Source organism: Chinchilla lanigera, unplaced genomic scaffold (assembly GCF_000276665.1).
Source record: "Chinchilla lanigera isolate Chin_1 unplaced genomic scaffold, ChiLan1.0 scaffold00113, whole genome shotgun sequence".
Classification (NCBI taxonomy): domain Eukaryota; kingdom Metazoa; phylum Chordata; class Mammalia; order Rodentia; family Chinchillidae; genus Chinchilla; species Chinchilla lanigera.
The window spans coordinates 4,392,143-4,410,742 of NW_004955514.1; the positions used below are offsets into that span (position 1 = coordinate 4,392,143).

The window sequence follows — 18,600 nt, forward strand, 5'->3', positions numbered from 1 at the left end:
AGGAGGTGGCTGGGTTCCCTGGGCAGCGCCTCTGGCCGGTCTGAATGATGCAGTGGGCTGGTGGGGCACTGGAACCCACTACTCGAGATCTGCACCCGGCCCCCGCCATAGGAAGTGTCTTCTGGGGACAACCTTTCAGAAGAGAAGGGACCTTTCGAGGAGGCCGTCCCAGGCCCTCCTGTCCCACCCGATGTCCGGGTAGCCTGTGACCCTGGGCCGCCAGCTCAGTTCCCATGTAGCACTGCACCCTCTTCTCACCTGGCCCTTTCATTCACTGCCTCATTGTTTGGGGCATTTATTTTCATCACTAATACATTAACACAAGAGCCTTGTGGTGATTTCCACTCTGCGCAGCACGTTGTAGACAACGTGTTTTAGTTACGTTCTCATCACTGAGATCCGCAGCTTGAAGGGGGAGGGGCTTATTTCGATTCGCAGTTTCAGTCTGTAGTGAGCTGGCTCCAGGGCAGAATGACGAGGTAGAGGTCTGGGCGGAGGAGAGTTGCTCACCTTATGGAGTCCAGGAGGCAGAGAAAGCAGGGAGGAGGTGGGAAAGGAGATAGACCCTTCTGGGTCACACCCATGGCGACGTGCTGCTTCCTGCCTCCTAACAGTAGGTTAGCTATGAGTCCCATCACCTTCCAAAGGTCCCCCCACTGTGATTGCGTGAGGCCTTCAGGGGACATCAGAGTATAAACCATCACACCACAGCCAACCAACACTCCCGTGCAGTAACTAGCAGCTAATGATCAAAGACAGGGAGCGTGTGTTTGACGTGAGGGAGCTCGGGATGTGGGGAGGATGAGCTGAATTCAGATTCCGGGGGGCTTTGTCTGATAGCTGTCCACTTCCGGAAACTGAGGTTTGGCTTGGCCCAGGAAGGGAGCCTTAGTGTATCCTACAGACCAGCAAAGCGTTGGGAGCTTGCTTGGGGCTGGCTCATCTAAGTGGAAACTACAGGAGCCCCAGATGTGGACTGAGACGGGGCTGTGTAGACAAAGGACAGGGATTTAAATCTCAGCACCACTACCTGCTGTGTGAGTGTGCGGAATCTGCCTAATCTCGTCTCTCCAAGCCTCGTCTTTCTAGCTTGTAAAATAAGGATGATACTAAGTCATTTGGAGTGCTTTCAGCAGTGCAGGAAATTATCAGGTGGGCTAAAGTGGGCAGTCAGTGGTTGTGAGAGCCTGCCATCAGGAAGGGGCACCACCCTTGTTGGGTGCTGGGTGGCAGAGCATCTTCCTGTGAGGATGGGGGTCCAGGATCCTGCTGCCTCCATGATGTCATACCCCTCATTCCAGCAAACTTCTTTTCCCAGGCTCCACACCTCCTTAGGTGAGGAGAACAGGTCCTCCACGTGCTGTGGAGAGTGGTTTCCCTCAGTGTGCATTAAGTGTCTGTCCGCTCCTTCCTGTTTCTCTCTTGTGCCTCTGGTCTCATTCATTTCCCAGACTAGTTTAGTTAGTGCTTTTTTAACAAGGGAAACAAGATGCTGCTTTTCCCAAGCCCACGAGAATCTCATGCCCCTGCCTGCCCTCCACGATATCTATTCCGTTCACTCTAAATTCAATCTAAGATCTTTACCCGTTCTGGTTGGCTTTGGACTTTTGTCTCTTCTGAATTCAATTTGACATTCCCATTACCAGGCGATCATTTTCCTCAGCTTCATTTAGATCTACTTTGCAGGCAGCGTTGCTAAAGCCACAGCTGAGTTAGCCGTTCTGTGAAAAAGAGAGAAATCTTACTCGGCTATCAGAAACAGGTTTTGATTTTTCTCAGGGTTAAAGAGGGTCAGCCTGCAGCACCCACAATGTGAGCTACTTCTGTGCTTTGCTTAAGAGCCTGAAGGGTCGCAGCCTTTATTTCTGAGGCATTGTGTAAAAATGCCTTTGCACCAGTTTTGCAGTGCATTTCTGTAAGCTTCCCTGTGGTAGTCGAGAAGGGGCTGTAGAATCCTGGGCAGCTAACGTGGACATTAATGAGGAGCAGTATTTTTGCCAGGAAGCGTGTGTCTTTGAGACTCCTTTCCTGAGTTCCTGCCCTGATTTTAAGCTCTGTCAGGGCAAAGATCCTGCCTCTTGTATTTCTGTATTCTCTCAGTGCCTGCATGGCAGTGGACTAGACAAGCCCAAGAGCTGGTCTGCTGGAACAGGGATGGTGAACTTACGACATGTGTGCCACGGCAGGCTGTTTGTGTCACTGAAAGCTCTAAAAGTTTTGCCATCACTGTGCTACAAGGTGGGCAAGATCGACTTACATGCACTTCAGAGTTGCTTTCGCTTTAGAATCCGTGCAACCATCCATGAGGCCGGGGCAAAGGGAGGCTGCAGTCTCCAAAGAAGCTTTAAAAATCGGGGTCCCTTGGAGGGAGGATTCCTAAGACAGGGTGTCCAGTGATGTGGCCTTGAGGCCTTCAGACTGTGTTTAGCTGAAAGCCTGCATCACCCCTGAAAGTCCACTTCTGTACCCACAACTGTCTAGCTGAGCCACAGCCCCGCAATCTTATTGGGGATGGTGAGCCTTGCCCTAGCTTTTCGTGGCAGTTGTTCTATGAATATTTCTGACCTTTAAGCATCCGCAGAGCATCCTTTTTGCAGCCTTGTTGACAGAATAACCAGGTACATCCGGGTTTGTCTCCAGAGAATATTTGTTGAGTGAGTGCCTGGACACACAGTTCTCCAAAGTGAGAGGCAGAGATCAGGGCTCTCCCTACATCGTGAGCTCTGGACCCGAGGAGGAAACCCTGGAGGAAGCCCTGTCCCAGTGCCACCATGCCTTGCTGTCCAGAACTAGGACCTGGGACGGGAAACTCGAGTGTGTGCCCATTTTGCCCCCTGGAGTGGGGAGTGGGCCATGCTAGCAAGGAAGAGGGAACAGTGTAAGCCGATGGCTGGGTTGGGGTAGGGGTTTGCAGTGACATAGGTGAGTGCCTCTGATTCCCAGGGCTGCCATAACCCAGCACCACAAGCTGGGTGGAGTGAACCACAGAAATGTGTTCGCTTATGGTGCTGGCGACCAGAAGTCCAAAGTGCAGCCACGTGGCCTCCAAAAGCTCCAGGGGAGGAGTGTTTGTCCCATGCCTTCCTCTTGGCTTCTGCAGTGTGGGCAGTGGTTGGCATTTTTTGGCTGGTAGACACATCACTCTGATCTCGGCCTTGGTGGGCACATGGCTTTCATGCCGGGTGTTTGTCTCTTCTTGTCTTGAAGGACACCCATCATACAAGATGAGGGCCTGCTCCACCCTGGTGTGACCTTATCTTGACGTCTTCATTCCAGCTGCAAAGACACTTCTACCAAATAAGATCACATTCATGGGGAGCAGGGGTAGGACTTGGGGGACACAGTTCAGTCCATAACAGCGCATCATCAGCAGGCTTCCCCAACCAACAGCCCCCCTTTGCCGGCCCTGAGCTGAGGCAAGGGCTGCTCCATGGGCTTAGTGCACACTGCATCTTTTCTGTTCTGTCACTGAAGTAAGAATAGGTCATCTCCAGGTCGTCAACATGGGAATCCCTACTTCTTCTCCAAGACCTCCTGGGCTCATCTCACTCCGCTCTGCATCTCAGGTCTAATAAGATCTGCGTCCAGCACGGTATACAGTAGGCACCCAACACATCCACGGGAGGGAAGTACAGATAGGGAGCAGTGCTTTTCTGTCTGGACAGGGATTTAGCTTATGAACTTTGAAGTTCCAGCTTCCCTGCCTCAGCCCAGTGCACGTTTCCTCCTGATGGAAACCACTGCTGTCCTTTCCAGGAAGCTCTGTGGCGCTACCTTCTCGCTGTCTGAGGAGGAGCTGCTGGCGATAAGGCAGGAGGTCCACAGCTGCTTTGCCCAGATGGACAGGAGCTTGGCCCTCCCCAAGGTGCGGGCCCGAGTCCTGCTGCATCGCTTCCAGACTGCCTGGCGGGAAGCAGAGCTCCTGAAACTGGACCAGGCGCTGGCTGCCCCCGAGCTGCAGGTAGGAGAGCTGCCTTGTGGTGTCCCCAGCTCTCGACCCCATGGGGTCCTGCATTCCGTCCCGCCTGCGAGCGCTCATCTCCCTCTGCCCCATTCCCGCCTCTGCAGCCATGGTGGGGTCTGGCTGTCCCTGCAGCTCCCTTGTCCTGGCTGGAAAGCCCGGCTTATGCTTCTGGTGTCATGTTCTGATACGCTCACCCGGGCCGTGCTGTGTCAGCCAGCTGCACTCAGGTCACAGCCTCAGTCTTCATGCCTGAAATGTCACCCTTCCTTCTGTACCCACCCTCAACTGTAGATAGTGACTGATTTGGGCTTCAGAGGCCCCTCTGTAAGTGGCACAGAGGAGGGGTGCTCCGCTCAGCCCAGGAAAGGGTGCCTCTCATGCTGGGTCTGGGAGGATGACAGTTGCACCTCAGCGAGCCCCTGTGATGTACCTCAGTGCACCAGGCCCCCACAGATGGGTCTAGACGGTATTTGACCTGAGACTCAGCCCTGCTTGGCCCCGCCCCCTCCAGGCGTGGTGTCCTGTTCCTCAGACTTCTCCTCGGAAGCCACGTGCAGCGCCAGGCTCAGGCTCTGCCTCTGGGAACCCGACCTGGGCCAGCAACGTGATCCGTCGTCTTTCCAAGCCTCCATCCTGTGTCACCACCACAGAGAAGCCCTCCTTGAGCGTCCACCTAAAATAACTCTCCTTCCAGCCACTCTTTGTTCCAAGGTCCCGGAACACCTTGTCCCAGGAAGATCCGCAGCCCTCCAGGGCTGAGGCAGAGTTTTGTAGTTCTGTGAGCCTTGGCCTCAGGTGACCCGGGGGCTGTGTGAACCCATGGTGGCCTCCTTCTCACCAGCGTTTGCTCTGGCTCCTCTCCACCCACAGTCCAAGGCCAGAAAGCCGAGGTCCAAGAGTAAAAGCAAGGTGGACCTTATGAAGAAGTGCATCGAAGACAAGGTCCGCCTCTTTGAGGAGCAGCCCCCTGCGGACCTGGCAGACAAGGTGGGTGCCTCTGTCACTGGGCGCTTCTTTGCACCCAGTAGGGTGGGCAGTGGTTGTGCTCAGGTGCACAGAGCTGCCCAAGCACTGTGCCCCGAAACCTGTGATCCTCCAGGTGGAGCCCTCCTCCCCAGTCCTTCCCTCCCCCTCCCCGTTCTCTGTCGGGTGGGTGTGTTGGGGAGTGGGTGCCTCATAGCATGCTTGTGAGTGCTGCTTTGGTTCCTACCTCTGTCTTTGGCCTGATTGTTTTTTAAATTTAAACTTTACATTTTTAATGCAAGTGTATTTCTCAGCACACAAGTGCATGGTGAAGAGTCCTGGAATTAGCTCTGGGCAAAGCCAGTGGCCCCTTTCAGGTGCATCAGGTGTTGGATGTCTTAAGGCAGAGGTCCCGAGCCCCAGGCTAGGACCCATGGCCTGTTATGAGCTGAGCCACACAGCTTAGATTCTCGTTCTCATAGCAGCTCGAACCCTACCTCAAACTGCACATGAGTGGGCTCTAGGCTGTGGGCTCCTTTGAATGAATCCAAAACCACTACTGCCCATCAGTGGAAAAACGGTCTTTCCTGAAACCCGTTCCTGGTGCCAGAAGTGTTGGGAACCACCGTCTTAAGGGATCCAAGTCACATGACTGTTCCTACCGGGGCTCTTGTAAAATTGAGGACTTGACAAGGACAAGGCAGGGGCAGGTGAAAGCGTCTTCCCTGCACCAGCCCCAAGAGCCTGCTTCTTTCACCTCTAATGGTTCAGGCTGAGCTAGAAGATGGAGATCACTGGGAGGTCCAGATGGGATCACGCCGGACTCTTTTCACCCGCGCCTGGCATCACCAGGGACCCGTGGGGTGCACAGCTTGCTCCCGGGGGCACAGAACTGAATTGGAACTGCCGCAGGAAGCTCGAAAAGAGCTATGCACCCTGAACGTCCCGTTTGTCACCCAGAGGGGGGAAGAGGTCGATCAGGAAGTAACAGCAGGTTGGCTTGGCGGAGGGGCCGTTCCTCCAGCAGCTGCTCATTTGTAATCCTCTGTGAAGCAAAGTCTGGAGGGATGCAGTGCTGGCCAGAGGGGCCTGGGCCCCACGAGGATGTTCTCATGTGTCAGGCTGAGGAGGTGGGTGCGCTGGCCGGCACCCTTGCAGGAAGTTAGGAAGGAGCGGCTGGCAGAGGGATAGCACAGTGGCGGCCAGCTGTGGAGAAACCAGGCACACACTGCTCTGTCCCCAGCCCACAGCTCCAGGGGATCTCAGCATCCTCAACCACCCCACCCCTGTCCAGCTCCTCCACCCGCCTCTTCTCTGATTACCCGCTCCCTCCCTCCATCCTACTAGGGATTGAACCCAGGGCCTCTGCACTGAGCTACATCCCCAACCTTTTTCATTTATTGAGACATGGTCTCCCCAAGTTGTTAAGTTGCCTAGATTGGGCTCAAACTTGTGATCCCCCTGCCTCAGCCTCCCAGAGAGATTTTCTGTCATCTCTGTCTTTCTCACATCCCCACCAGTGTTCAGCACCATTTTTGCCCTTGTTATGTGCAGCAGACTCCTCAGTCTTCCCCTCTGCCTTCCAATTGGTTCTCTATATGGCAGGAATATTCTGTTCCTATAGTGTAGCTCCGACTCTGCCTGGGGGACCCGGGTCCCTTTTCATCTAAATTACTCATTTTAATAGAAGGAGGCAGGTATCTTTCTACCTGTAGCTGTGGGGATTTTGTCTTTTGTTTTCTCCGTCTGTAATGGATTTTCTTTGTCTTTCGTTTTTTCCATCTACAATGGATTTTCTTGGTGGCAAGAATAAAATGCTGCTTTCTTCTTGCCTTTTTTTTCCTCTTTGCTTTTGTTCTGTTTGGGGTTTGTCATTTGGAAATTTTTGGTGCTCTGTATCTCTCCTGGCTCTTTTTCTTTCTGAGTTTCTTTCAGTGTTGCTCAGCTTAATTACAACACTCTGACACTACTGCTAATATCTTAATCTTGTTCTTCCTGTTGTCTTCCGTGGTCCTTCAGAGGTTGGTCACTCCCAGGCCCCTGCTTCAGTGACAATGTGTAAATTATGTCACTGGTCATAACTGACAGACTTCTAAGGTCATCTGTGTTAAGGTGACATCGGAATACTAAAACCCAATCCTTTCTAGACTTTATCGAATTTCTGTCAGATGCTGGGCATCTTGCTGGTGATCTTCACCATGAGGCTGTAAAAATGGCATTTCCAGGTTCCCTTGAGGCTTAAAAAGGTGATTTCCAGCCCGGGGTCCACAGCAGCCGTGGGCCTAGTCTTCTCCGTCTCACATGGCTGGTGTGCCCTTTGTCACACTGACTTCTTGGTCCTGTGTGTGTGGCTGGAGGTACAGATTGAGCACTGCTTTTCCATAGTGGGAACCAGGACAGACAGAGATAAAAACCATATCATACTGTGTGTGGGTGATATTCATGGTGACAGCCTGGTTTGGGAATGCTCGTGTCCTGGGCCACCAGAGCTGGTTGACATGCTAGTGGGCCGTGAGTGCTGTCCAGGCCAGGTCTGAAAGCCTAGATCCTTTCAGATTCCCCATCCTAGTCTGCTTATCACACTGTCGCAGGCACCGTAGCCACCTTTAACATAGGAAGTTCCCATGAAAGGCATTCAGGAGCAAATGGAGAGGAGAGAGAATTACAGTGACCGAGAAGAGCAGGATGGAAGCGTGGAAGAGCAGCTGGCGCAGGCTGCCTCTCCATGGGACATGCAAGGCCACCCACAGCCCCTCTGTGGTTTACGTGTGAGGTGAGCCTTGGTCCTGTACCACAGCCCCAGCGCAAGCCGACCCTTGCCCTCGTCCTGTGCCGAGGACAGAACTGTCCACTCCAGCACCACTCCACCTCCACTCCAGCTGTCCATTCCTGCCCTGGGGAGCAGGAGCTGTCCCAGACATTTCCAAGGGGATTTAGACTTCATTTTTGTCCTGTGCGCTGGCTTAAGAACTTTTCTTTCTTCATCAGGGGTGACGGCATTTTAGTAGGGACAGTCCTTCCTTTGCTTGTGTGCACCTGTGGCTTTCCAGATGCCCTGCCAAAACTGTGCATACCGAGTTGTCCCTCTGATCTGTGTGGGAGTGCTCCCAGGACCCTGTGGATGCCACAATGAGGACCCTCCAGTCGCTTATGGAACATTGGATAGCATTTGCGTCCAACTCACAGACATCGTCCTGAATACTTTGAGTCATCTCTAGACTCCTTATGCCCGACACGGTGTACATACAATGTAAATAGTGTCTTTTCTACTGCTCAGGAGCTAATGACAAGAACAAAGCCTATGCCTGCTCAGGATGGACGTGGGATGTTTTTGAATATTTTGATCCTTAGCTGGTTGAATCTGTGGCCGTGGAACATGCAGAGCAGAAGGCAGCTGTATATTCATATTTATGTCAGTGGGATTGACTGAGCACTAAATGTTTTGCTGCTAATCTGCTCCTTTAATCCTCACATAGGCAGTCAGAGGAGTCCAGCAGCCATCATTTCATTCCAGAGATAAAGAATTTGGGGCATGGAGAGGTGAAATAACTAGGGCCACACCGCTGCCCACCTCCTTGCCACCATACCAGCCTGCCTTATTCCTTATGTGCTTAAACCCTTCTGATTTCCCTAAGACGTGAGAACAAGCACGTTCCCACTTCACTGACAGGGAAACTGGGAAAACCAGGCGGTGGCAGGTCCAGCACCTGGGCTGTGGCTCTTTCTGTTCTTAGTCACTGCTGTGGCTCCTCCTGACCAAATGCCCTGATGCAGATGGTCAGGGCATGTCCCCACAGGACATAGGCATTTCCTGCAGGGCACAGTGTGGGCTGAGTGTGCCCTGGCCCCTGCCTCTGTCTACAAGACCACAACAGTGACGACCTGCAGTCATAGACTTGCAAGGAGCACAGCAGCGGGAAGAGGCTTTTAACCATGGAGTGGCTGCCGTCTCTTCCAGTAACAGCACCGTTTCCCACACTCCTTGATGCAGGCCCCACAGAGAAAGCGGCATGAGGCATCGGCAGCTGTGACCTTTTAAGAGACAGGCCGTCCATCAATGGGCCACTTCACTCTGGCAGGTGCCTACAGCTTAGGTGCCCTTGGTCAAATAGCTTTGATGCTGCTTCCTGCATGGATTGGCGACCCCTCTTACACGGGGGTGGCTTGGTTGCATTTTCACTTGCAGGAGCATTCTGTGAGGACTGCCCAATCATTGCAGTTTTCAGGGATCCCTGGAGGAACAGTATGCAAGGGGTGATCGAAAAATATGCTGAATGTTCACCTTAAATAAATTCATTGCAATGGAACACACATTTCCATAAATCCCTCTCAGGATCCTCCTCCTTGCTTGGAACACACTCATCCCATCGTTCGTGTCCTTTCTGAAGCAGTTCTGGAAATCCTCTTTCCTGAGTGTCTTTATGAAGTGGGATCAAAAACATGGTGAATGCTGTTGCTGAGTCCCATCCAATGGGAAGGCAGGGACATAAAAACATGACACCGCATCCTCATCCACCTTATTCACCAGATCTGGCACTGTGTGACTTCTGGCTCTTCCCCAAAGTTAAGTTGATCATGAAAGGTAAATGTTTTGAATTGATTCAAAACTTCACGGCAGCCACAGCAGCACAACTAGACACTCAAGAAAGAGGAATTCCAGAGAGTAAATCCCCTGTCACCTGTGGGTGGAGGAAGATCCGCTGGGCAGAGGTTGTTTTATTTACCTTTCTGTAGGGCTGACACAAGTGATACTCATGACTCTCGTGCTGTCCGTCCTTTTATTCCCCTTTTGTCCTTGTGAGAGTTTCTCTGAAGGCACTGCTGATCGATCACGCTTTCTACTGTCCTTCAGTAGAATTCTTTTCTGGCTCTTGATCTTACCCAGTCACACACTGGTGTCTGGGGAGTAACTGATAACCGAGTCAGTGTCATAGCTCCTTTGCCCACATTTGAGCAACGAACAAGTTTAGAAGGAATAGCTCCTAGGTCCAGTAAAACCCACATTAGTGAAACTTAGAATATTCATACGTACAAATTTCCTTTCCTAGTCTTCATCCCCCACCAGACTTTCTCAACCTACTCAGACCTCCCAATTTTGTCCTTATCTTTTATTTTTTTCCCCATCCTGGTCAGGCAGTATCTTACCTTACAAAATCCTTTCATACTACAAATGTATCTTCATACACATAACTTCCTTTACGTCTCCTCTGTCCTCTCACTGCCTCCCTTTCATACCAAGTCTGGTAGCTACTTGAATTTTTAAATGCTTTTGACACATCTTGCCCCGCTTTGGCCTCAGTTAAAAGATGCTTATATGCCAATTAGGAGCAGCAGACTGAGCAACAGACTGGCTGAACAGTCTGTCTGAACAACAGACTTCCAAGGGACCTGGGATAGCGAAATTATCCTCGTTCAAACAGAAAACAGAGAGAAATTAACCCTGCAATTGCAGTTTAAGAACAATCTTAATGCACAAGCAATGTTTTAAGCACCCCATTTAGACCAAAATATCAACGTAGATTGGAATCTAAAAGTAAATTGACTGATCGGCCAACATGTGTCCCAGTGGGCCGTTGTTCACTCGTCACAGGGTGCTGGAAGGTTGCTTACCTCCCCTGGAATCTCTGGAGAGAAGTCAGCCCCAACTTTGTTATCTGCTAGGACCTATGGAGACTGAAAAAGTGTCCAAGAGCCATTTTCCCATCTGACATCCAGCCTTGTGGTTTAATGGGATTCCAGAAACGAAAGCCATAACTTCTGTCTAAAAGCACCGTTTTCTCTCACTTCCGGGAAGACAGGAGAGCAGTTTGGTGGGTGGGGGTGGTAGGAGAAAAGTTTGAGTGACGGAAAGAGATGTGATGCCTAAGAAGTGACCAAGGATAGAGACCCCCAATAGGGAGAGAGATCTGTAAAAGATATTTGTATGCAAAGCATTTAGGTGAGATTCCCAATACTCAGAAGCAACCAGGGCAAAACATTTCGGTTGCAGGAAAATACTCAACAAGAACATTTTGTCATCTTGTTGCTCAGGCATAAAACATAAACCTGGCAGACGCGTGGGAGATGTCTTGAGCCTGCAGAGCCTGCAATGCCCCTTCCCATGACTGAGTCATCTTGTAGCAGGCGTCTTCAAGCAGCAGCTGCCCTATTGTCATGTGACTCTGATCCATGCCCACAAGGGTGCAAATGGGTAATTAAGTCCGAGACAATAAGACTCAGGGTCTCCCTACCTCCTGGCTGGCTCATCAGGCTGAATGGGATCAGCTGCAGGAGGCTTGGGGGACTGGTTTCCAGGTTCGTGGTGTCCTGAACAAAGAACTGAGCGGGACCCTTGGAGTATCAAGCATAAGACGTATTAAAAGTAAAAGAAGCAGAGGTCTACACTCCACATGGAAATGGGCCAGTGAGAAGAGCCCACTGCCCCGTAGGGCCACACACTGTCTTTTAAGGTCCTGGGGCTGTGGGAGGGCCTGCAGTGGGGGATTGACCAGAATCATGGCTGAATGGGGCACCTGACTTGCCCTACCCATAGGGAGGGGGACTTTTTGACCTACAAGGTTTATAAAGGATGTGTCACGGCATCCAAAGCTCACTGAGGGGTGGGGATGTCAAAACTGCAAGGCAGATGAGGTTGGACACAGGCCAGGGCTGTGTATTTTTGGGTTTCCACGTGCCTAGGGGGTGCTTGGTGGGGTCAGGGTGACCTTTGTGTGTGGTTTTCTGATGTTTGACCTGATCATCCTGGCCCTGTCTGGTTTCTTGGTTCTTCCTGTTGTTTGCTTGTCCGTGCTCCGCTTCCTCCCTCGAGCTGGCCTTCAGGCCCTGGCTGGTGCTCTCTGCCTCCCCTACCCGCTCCCTCACTGTGGCCGGTGTGGCTCTGCCCCCTCCAGGTGCGCGGAGAGCTGCTGCGGGAGAGGGTGCAGCGGCTGGAGGCCCAGGAAGCCCGATTTGCAGAGTCGCTTGTTGCTCTGCAGTTCCAGAAGGCAGCCCGCGCCACCGAGACCTTGTCAGCCTACACCGCGCTGCTCAGCATCCAGGACCTGCTGCTGGAGGCGCTGAGCGAGTCCGAGGCCCTGACCAAGCTGGCCTGCAGTCGGATCCTGGAGTCTCACAGCCCGGTGAGCGTGAGCCTGGGGGAAGGGAGAGGAGGCTACTGTCACCTTTGGGTCCTTCAGGTGCAGCCTGTATGTCTAGTGAATGGCAGCTGGTCCCAGGACTTCAAGTAGACTCTGAGTATGTGCTCTGTCTACGCAGCGGGGCTGCAGACAGGATGGAGTGAGGAAACTTTAATGAGAGCCCTGTGCAGTCTCTTTACCCAAAGCAGCTCAGGTTCCCTGCCTTGGAGAAGCTGGGATTTTCGCATCTCTGAAATTCAGTGTGTCTTCTAGGCAGAGCTCATGCCAGAGTTTCCTTTGGCACTGCTGTCTCTTTGGTGGTTCCCTGACAAACAGCTGTGCATCCTTCTGCTAAGGGCATCAGACGTGCAGCTGTGCATTATTTCTTTGTATACATCTAATTATTACCAGTGTGTCTACATGCTACATTCTTTCAAGATAGGAGAAGTATATCTATGGACCAAAGCTATGGCAGTAAACGTTTTGAGGGCTAATTTAGGCCTTTTATGTGTAGATTTTAGAATTTTGTGGATTAGCTATTACTATAATAATTACTTATAAGCAGGGATTGGTGATGCATGTCCTTCCCAGTGCTCTGGGAAGCCAAGACAGGAGGAGCTCAAATTCAAGCCCGGATTCTGTAATTTAGCAATTTAGTGAGACCTTGTCTCAAAATAAAAATTATAAAAGCCTGGGGAGTTACCTCAGTGTGAATGCCCTAAGTTCAATTCCTAATACCACACAAGTAATAATAATAAAATAATAAAAATAACAACAGCTTTTTCTAGTGAGGGAGAAAAGCTCTCATCTAAGCATCAGTAATTTTTAATTATACTTCTTTATTTTTTCTGGTGGGGGAAAGGTTTATTTAGCTCACGGTTTGTAGAGTTTCAGTCCATAATCGACTGGCTGTAAGTCAGGGTGGCACAGTTCCTGGCGGGGAAAAGACAGAAAAAGCAACCTAATTATACTTCTTGAGATTATCATTTAAGCACAATTAATGATAAGTTACAGTTTTACTTAGTAATTACGCTCTGTCATACATTGTATTCATTACTGTGCACTGGGTTCTGTAGTGCTCAGTCCGTAGGTAAGTGAATTGAGGCCTGGCTCCTGGTGAAGGCTACACGGCTGATAAATGAAAGAAGCCAGACACTGAGTCTGTCTCTGACTTCGACACACTCTGTCTTGTTCATGGACTCTCCCTGTTGAGTTTACCAACGTGGGTTCCCATAATTTCTTTTGAAAGTAGCAAATGACAGGGGCTGGGGATTTAGCTCAGCGGCAAAGCGCCTGCCTGGCAAGCGCAAGGTCGTGAGTTCGGTTCCCGGTACCGGAGAAAAACCAAAAAAAAAAAAAAAAAAAAAAGTAGCAAATGACAGTAGACTCTGAAGAGCCCATCACTGTTTTTTGGCAAACCTTCTGTCCCCTGTGACAACCATTTTAGGGATAGCATCTGTCATGGTTTATCTCTGGATGCCCCCTCCAAGCCTCATGAGCTCAGGGGTAGGGCTTTTGGGAGATGATTAGGTCACAGGCCGCTGCCATCATTGGTGGATTAGTCTGCTGATGAGTCCACAGCTAAACATGCTTTCAGGAAGTGGAGCCAGCTGAGAAGAGGGGGGTCACTGGGGGTGTGGCCTGAAGAGTCTGTCCCCTCCTGGCTCCTCTCTTCCGTTCTGCCACCTGTCCACCGTGACATGAGCACCTGCGTCCCACCAGACCCTTCCCCACGCTGCGTCTGCCTGGAGCTGGCTGACCATGTAAGGACTGAAGCTTACAAAATGTGAGCCAAAGTAAACCCCTCTTCCTTGAAGTTGTGAGTGTTAGGTGTTTTGTCCCAGCAACAAGGAAAGGACTAAGACAGAACATGAAGGTTGGGTCATTGTTGGTGTTTTAACACAAACCGTTCGGGTGCTGCAGAAATAAAAATCCACATGCTTTTTATGCTTTGTGAGCTCACAGGGAATATGGAAAATCCTCAAGGGTCAGAAGTCTCAGGGCAACGGTAGCAAATCAGACGTACATTCTGCATGGGGCAATGGGGCTCAGAGATGGGGTGAAATATTAGAGGGGAAGAATAACAAATGAACTTGTAGGAGGCAGAAGGAGGGAGAGGGGTAGGAGATGAAGCTATGGACGTCCTGACAGGGGGGACACTCAGTGAGGGCTGGGGCAGGAAGCCCTGCTGCAGAGCCTGCCCCTCCCCAGCTTGCCCCAGTGCAGATGACGCCTCCCTGTGAATAGCTAATGAAAGGCCAGGCTAAGGTGGGGAGGGAATCCAGATTTGGCTCAGCGATTGAGTTAGGACATCTCCATGCTGATAAATTAAAATGGTTCCAGGCTGGCTGATGGTTCCGCTCCAAAGACAGATGGTCTGTAGAGAGAAGTGTTCTCGTTGGGGAACTTCAGGATTCTGCAGATTAAGTTCAGCCTATTGTGAGCTTTCCAAAGGCGAAAAGTCACAGAGCCCATTCAGGACCTCTATGTGGTAGAAGCAAAAGGGTAATAGATGAAGATCCCAGAAGACTTCAGAGAGTTGACTTACCAGCACAGAATTTAAAATAGTGACTTGTGAAATTATTAAATAAACTAAGTGTAATACAAAGATTATTTTAAAATCTTACCTGGAGCATATAGTGAGTCTAAACTTGCCATGTGTTTAAAAAAAAAAAAGACTCAAGATGATAGGAAATTAACAGTGGTTGCTGCATTACATATTGTGTTGTTTTGTTTTTGTCTTTCTGTTGTTTTGTTTTTTTATTTTCTTTTTAAAAGAAAAAAGTGGGAGAGAAAGGAAAAAAAGACTCATAATAACAAAAAGAAAAATTGATAGAATAGGGAGCAATCGGTAAATCCATCATCACAGTAGGAATTTCAGCACCCCTGTTCTAGTGTGATTTGTTGGTCATAAAACACAAGATACGGGTGAACTGAGCAGTTCATAAAAAGAAGTTTTTAACGTACATTTACAGAACCTGCTAGCCAGCAAGTAAATGGTTAAAAATAATTGGCTGTGTGATACCATTGTGCCTACCTTTTGACAAATTCCAATTAATTTTAAATCAGTTTTACACAGGGAATTATAAAAAATCCATACTTGGAAAATTTTAAAAACATACTTGTGAATAATTCATGGGTCAAAAGAATAGTAGGAATTTTACAATACATAGAGCAGAATGTGCCTATGATATATCATAATACATGGAATTCAGCTAAAGCAGTTTTTAGAGGGAAATTTGTATTCTAACCTTGCATCAGAAAAGTAGAAACTCCCATAATTAATATCACATAAGATATGACATTAGAGGGGAAATAACAAGTGAACCTTAAGAAGCAGAAGGAAAGAAAATAGCCTAAATAATATTAAAAATGAAACTATAGTGAATCAATACAGTAAAAGCCAGTTTTGCAAAATGAAAGTCTTAATGAAAAGTGCAAATCTCTAAGCAAGATTGCTGAAAAAAATAAGGAACCAATAAATAATATCTGAAGTTTAAAAAGTAATGTAACTATCGTTGCAGTAGAGTTTTAAAAAATAAGAGAATACTATGAACAACTTTATATAGATGAGTCAAAAATGAAATAATTTCTAGAGCAATATAAGTCACAAATATTAACTGAAGTAGAAAAGAAGTTTGTATAGTCTTAATACCGTGAGTGAAGTTGGCTCAGATGTTAAAATGTCCTGCTGCACACACAGTTATACCAAAGCCCCGTAGTTTTGTAGATACGCTCCGCCAAAACTTAAGGCAGTGGTGGCAAACCTACGGCTTGTGTACTGCAGTGGGCACGCAGAGCCCTTCCTGTCAGCACATGAGCCAAGCCACCCCATCTTGCCCCAGCAGCCAAGCGTCTAATAACAGTGCCCAGAGGTGCAGTGTTGACACTTGGTGCTATATAAGAGGTTTTGGAGTTGCAGTTCGGGCGCTTGGTATCCAAAAGGTTTGCCGTCACTACTGTTATGGTTTGTGTCTGGATGTCCCTTCAAGCCAGTCATGGGATGGGCTTTTAGAGTTTATGATTGACCCATGATCCAATGCTGGGATTATGGGTATGAGTGCTACGCCCTCCCTGGGGCAGATTTTTGCATATGTAAGGGAGAGAAAGAGGCTGCTTGCCACCACTCCTCCCTTTTGCTCTTGTTGCTTTTGCTGTCTTCCGCTGCCATGAATGGTTGCCCTGTGCTATGTGCCACTCTACCTTGAAGCCAGCTGAGTATGGACTGAAACCTCCACAAACTGCAGGATAAATAAACCTTTCCTTCCTTAATTCTGGGTGTCAGGTATTTTGTCTCAGCAACGAGAGAAAAGTAACCAAGATAACTACCTTCAGGTATTTGTCAGTCTTGTATACACATTATTTATTATTCCTGGTGTTAGAAAAAACAGGGAATAGTCTTCAGCTCATGTTTGATTCTCAGATAACCTTGACACTAAAAATGAGTCCAAGAAAACAGCTGCATTTGTGAAAATAGATGTACAATTGGTAAATAAAACACTATCTGCATAATCCATCCACTTATAAATAATTTAAATGCATCATGGCCAGGTTCAGTTTATCTCAGGAATGTAAGGTTGGTTTAACATTGAACATCCATTTACAGAATTCACCTGATTAGCATGTTAAAGGAGAAAACAACCCATAGGATCATTTTGGTATATACAGAATAAATATTTGATTGAATTTAAAATGCGTTCAAGATGAACCTCTTCAGCAGATCAATAATAGGAGGAAATCTCAACAGAGCATTTACCCCAAACCCACAGCATGTGGTATGCTTTGAGGCAATAGCTTGTAGGTGGCCCACAACCCTGAATCCCAAGGGGAGGGAATGAACCCTTCAGAGGCAAGGGCAGGTCCAAGGTCGTTTAGTGAGCTAGGGCAGAGTTAGACACTAGAGCCCCTGGCTTCCAGCTCACTATTATCTACTCACCCCAAGTGCCTGAGAAACACTCAGTATTCAGCTCTACCAGGCTGATCTATGTTGTTTACAAGACCAGCCCAATTTCCAGTAGTGCCGGTGGAGTGCAGCACTCCCCCTTGCCATTTGATCTTCAAGCTCTTTTCAGCACTATCCAGGTGTCTTCCCTCCAGGTCAGGTCATTTGGAAGAAGAGGATCCTTGTGTCCTCACTTGGAAGCCACAGGTGGTGAATCGGCTGACACTGTGTTGAGTAAATCGGTGGCAGTGGACACCCCACGCCTTTTCTGTGGCTTTGCATTTGAAGGGAAGGCAGCCTGTTTTGCTCCAGATATTGGACTTTCACTCTGCAATGTGATTGTTCTGTGTAAACCACTTTCCTGTTGGAAATGAGCTTTTAAGCTGTTAAACATTCCAGAGAATTAAAGAGCATGAAATGAAATGCTTTGGAAGAAATGACTCCTAAGAAAACTATATCCAGCGCTTCTCATTTGATGAACGATTTAAACTCATTTCGTGAGACTGGAACATATGCAAGGTGTAATTGGATGAGTGCCAAGTGGCAACGATGGGCGCATTCAAGTAGGGTGGACTTACTGGGGAACAGACGACGTGACCCTGACCTGACTGTCTCCACTGTCTCTGCATTCCAGTTGAAAGTGCTGACACTTCCCCACTCTTCCCCTCTACCTCACTGCCCGCTGATTCTGCCCGAGTTTTCTCACTTCCAACTTCTGCTCAGCTTCACCGCTCTGACAAAGCTAGAGCTCAGAAACAAACATAGCACGACTCTGCCAGTGAGTACTGAGCTCACACCAAGGCCTAGGTACTATGCAAAGTGTCTCAGCCTGGTGTCCACCCCATTCTGCAGGCTCTGGAGGAGGCTGAGGGAGGGAAGTCATTTCACCAGGGTCCTCCGTGTGAGAGCAGACCCCTGCGCTTGGGGCCCTGGTCCTGTCCAGCATCATGCCTCCCGGCTCCCTCCTTCCCTGATCCCGTCTCCCCTCCATGCTGCTGCACAGGGATGTCTCTGGAAAATAAGTGAGACTTCACAGCCCAGCCCCCAGCTCTGCATTTAAAATCTCCCCTTCCTTCCTTACCTCCCACGGGCTCTGGGCTTCAGTGCCCCTCCCTTCCTGCTGCTCGTAGCCCTTGAGACACATTCAGGTGTCCCTTTCTGCAGGACCTCTCCCTAGTGTGCTTCAGCCACACCTCCTTGCAAATGCCTCCTGCACCTATTCTAAGTGAGCCCCAATACTGCATCCTCAGGCAGCGTGGGGCTCTCCCAGTTCCTCCGTCTGAGCTTCTGTGATCCCAGATGATAGTGCTCCCTATCTCTGTACCTGTGTGTACAAGCTGTCTCCCTCACCACGCTGCGCGTTTGCAGAATCGGGGAGCTGAGTCTCATTCACGCCAAGCCCCTGTGCCCAGCAAAAGGCCTGGAACTCCATTTTCTTTCCCCTGTTCTTTTTCTCTCTTTCTTTCTCTGTCTTTCTTTTCTTGCGTGTTTACTTTTTCTTCCTGCCTTTTCATTCCTTCATTTCTCCTTCCTTCCTTGCTTCTTTCCTTTATTTTCTTTTATCTAACTAGCTGTATATCCATCTACCCATCCATCCCTCCATCCCCCCATCCCCC

At 49.3% G+C, this 18,600-nt stretch overlaps 1 protein-coding gene and 1 long non-coding RNA gene across 8 annotated transcripts in view; one reads left to right on the forward strand and one right to left on the reverse strand.

Moving 5' to 3' along the window:
• Evc2 (Ellis van Creveld syndrome 2) overlaps window positions 1-18,600 on the forward strand; it is a 98,221-nt gene that overhangs the window by 59,519 nt on the left and 20,102 nt on the right. For all 7 annotated transcript variants that reach the window (XM_005408826.2, XM_013506843.1, XM_005408823.2 and 4 more), the window contains 3 exons: window positions 3,757-3,961; window positions 4,835-4,951; window positions 11,818-12,045. In XM_005408826.2, the coding sequence (XP_005408883.1) occupies window positions 3,757-3,961; window positions 4,835-4,951; window positions 11,818-12,045 (550 nt within the window). The remainder of the gene's footprint in view (window positions 1-3,756; window positions 3,962-4,834; window positions 4,952-11,817; window positions 12,046-18,600) is intronic.
• On the reverse strand, window positions 12,892-17,309 carry LOC102022952. The gene is made up of 2 exons (XR_264511.1): window positions 16,979-17,309; window positions 12,892-12,975 (listed from the first exon to the last, which is right to left on the reverse strand). It is a non-coding gene; the product is annotated as an uncharacterized LOC102022952 (long non-coding RNA).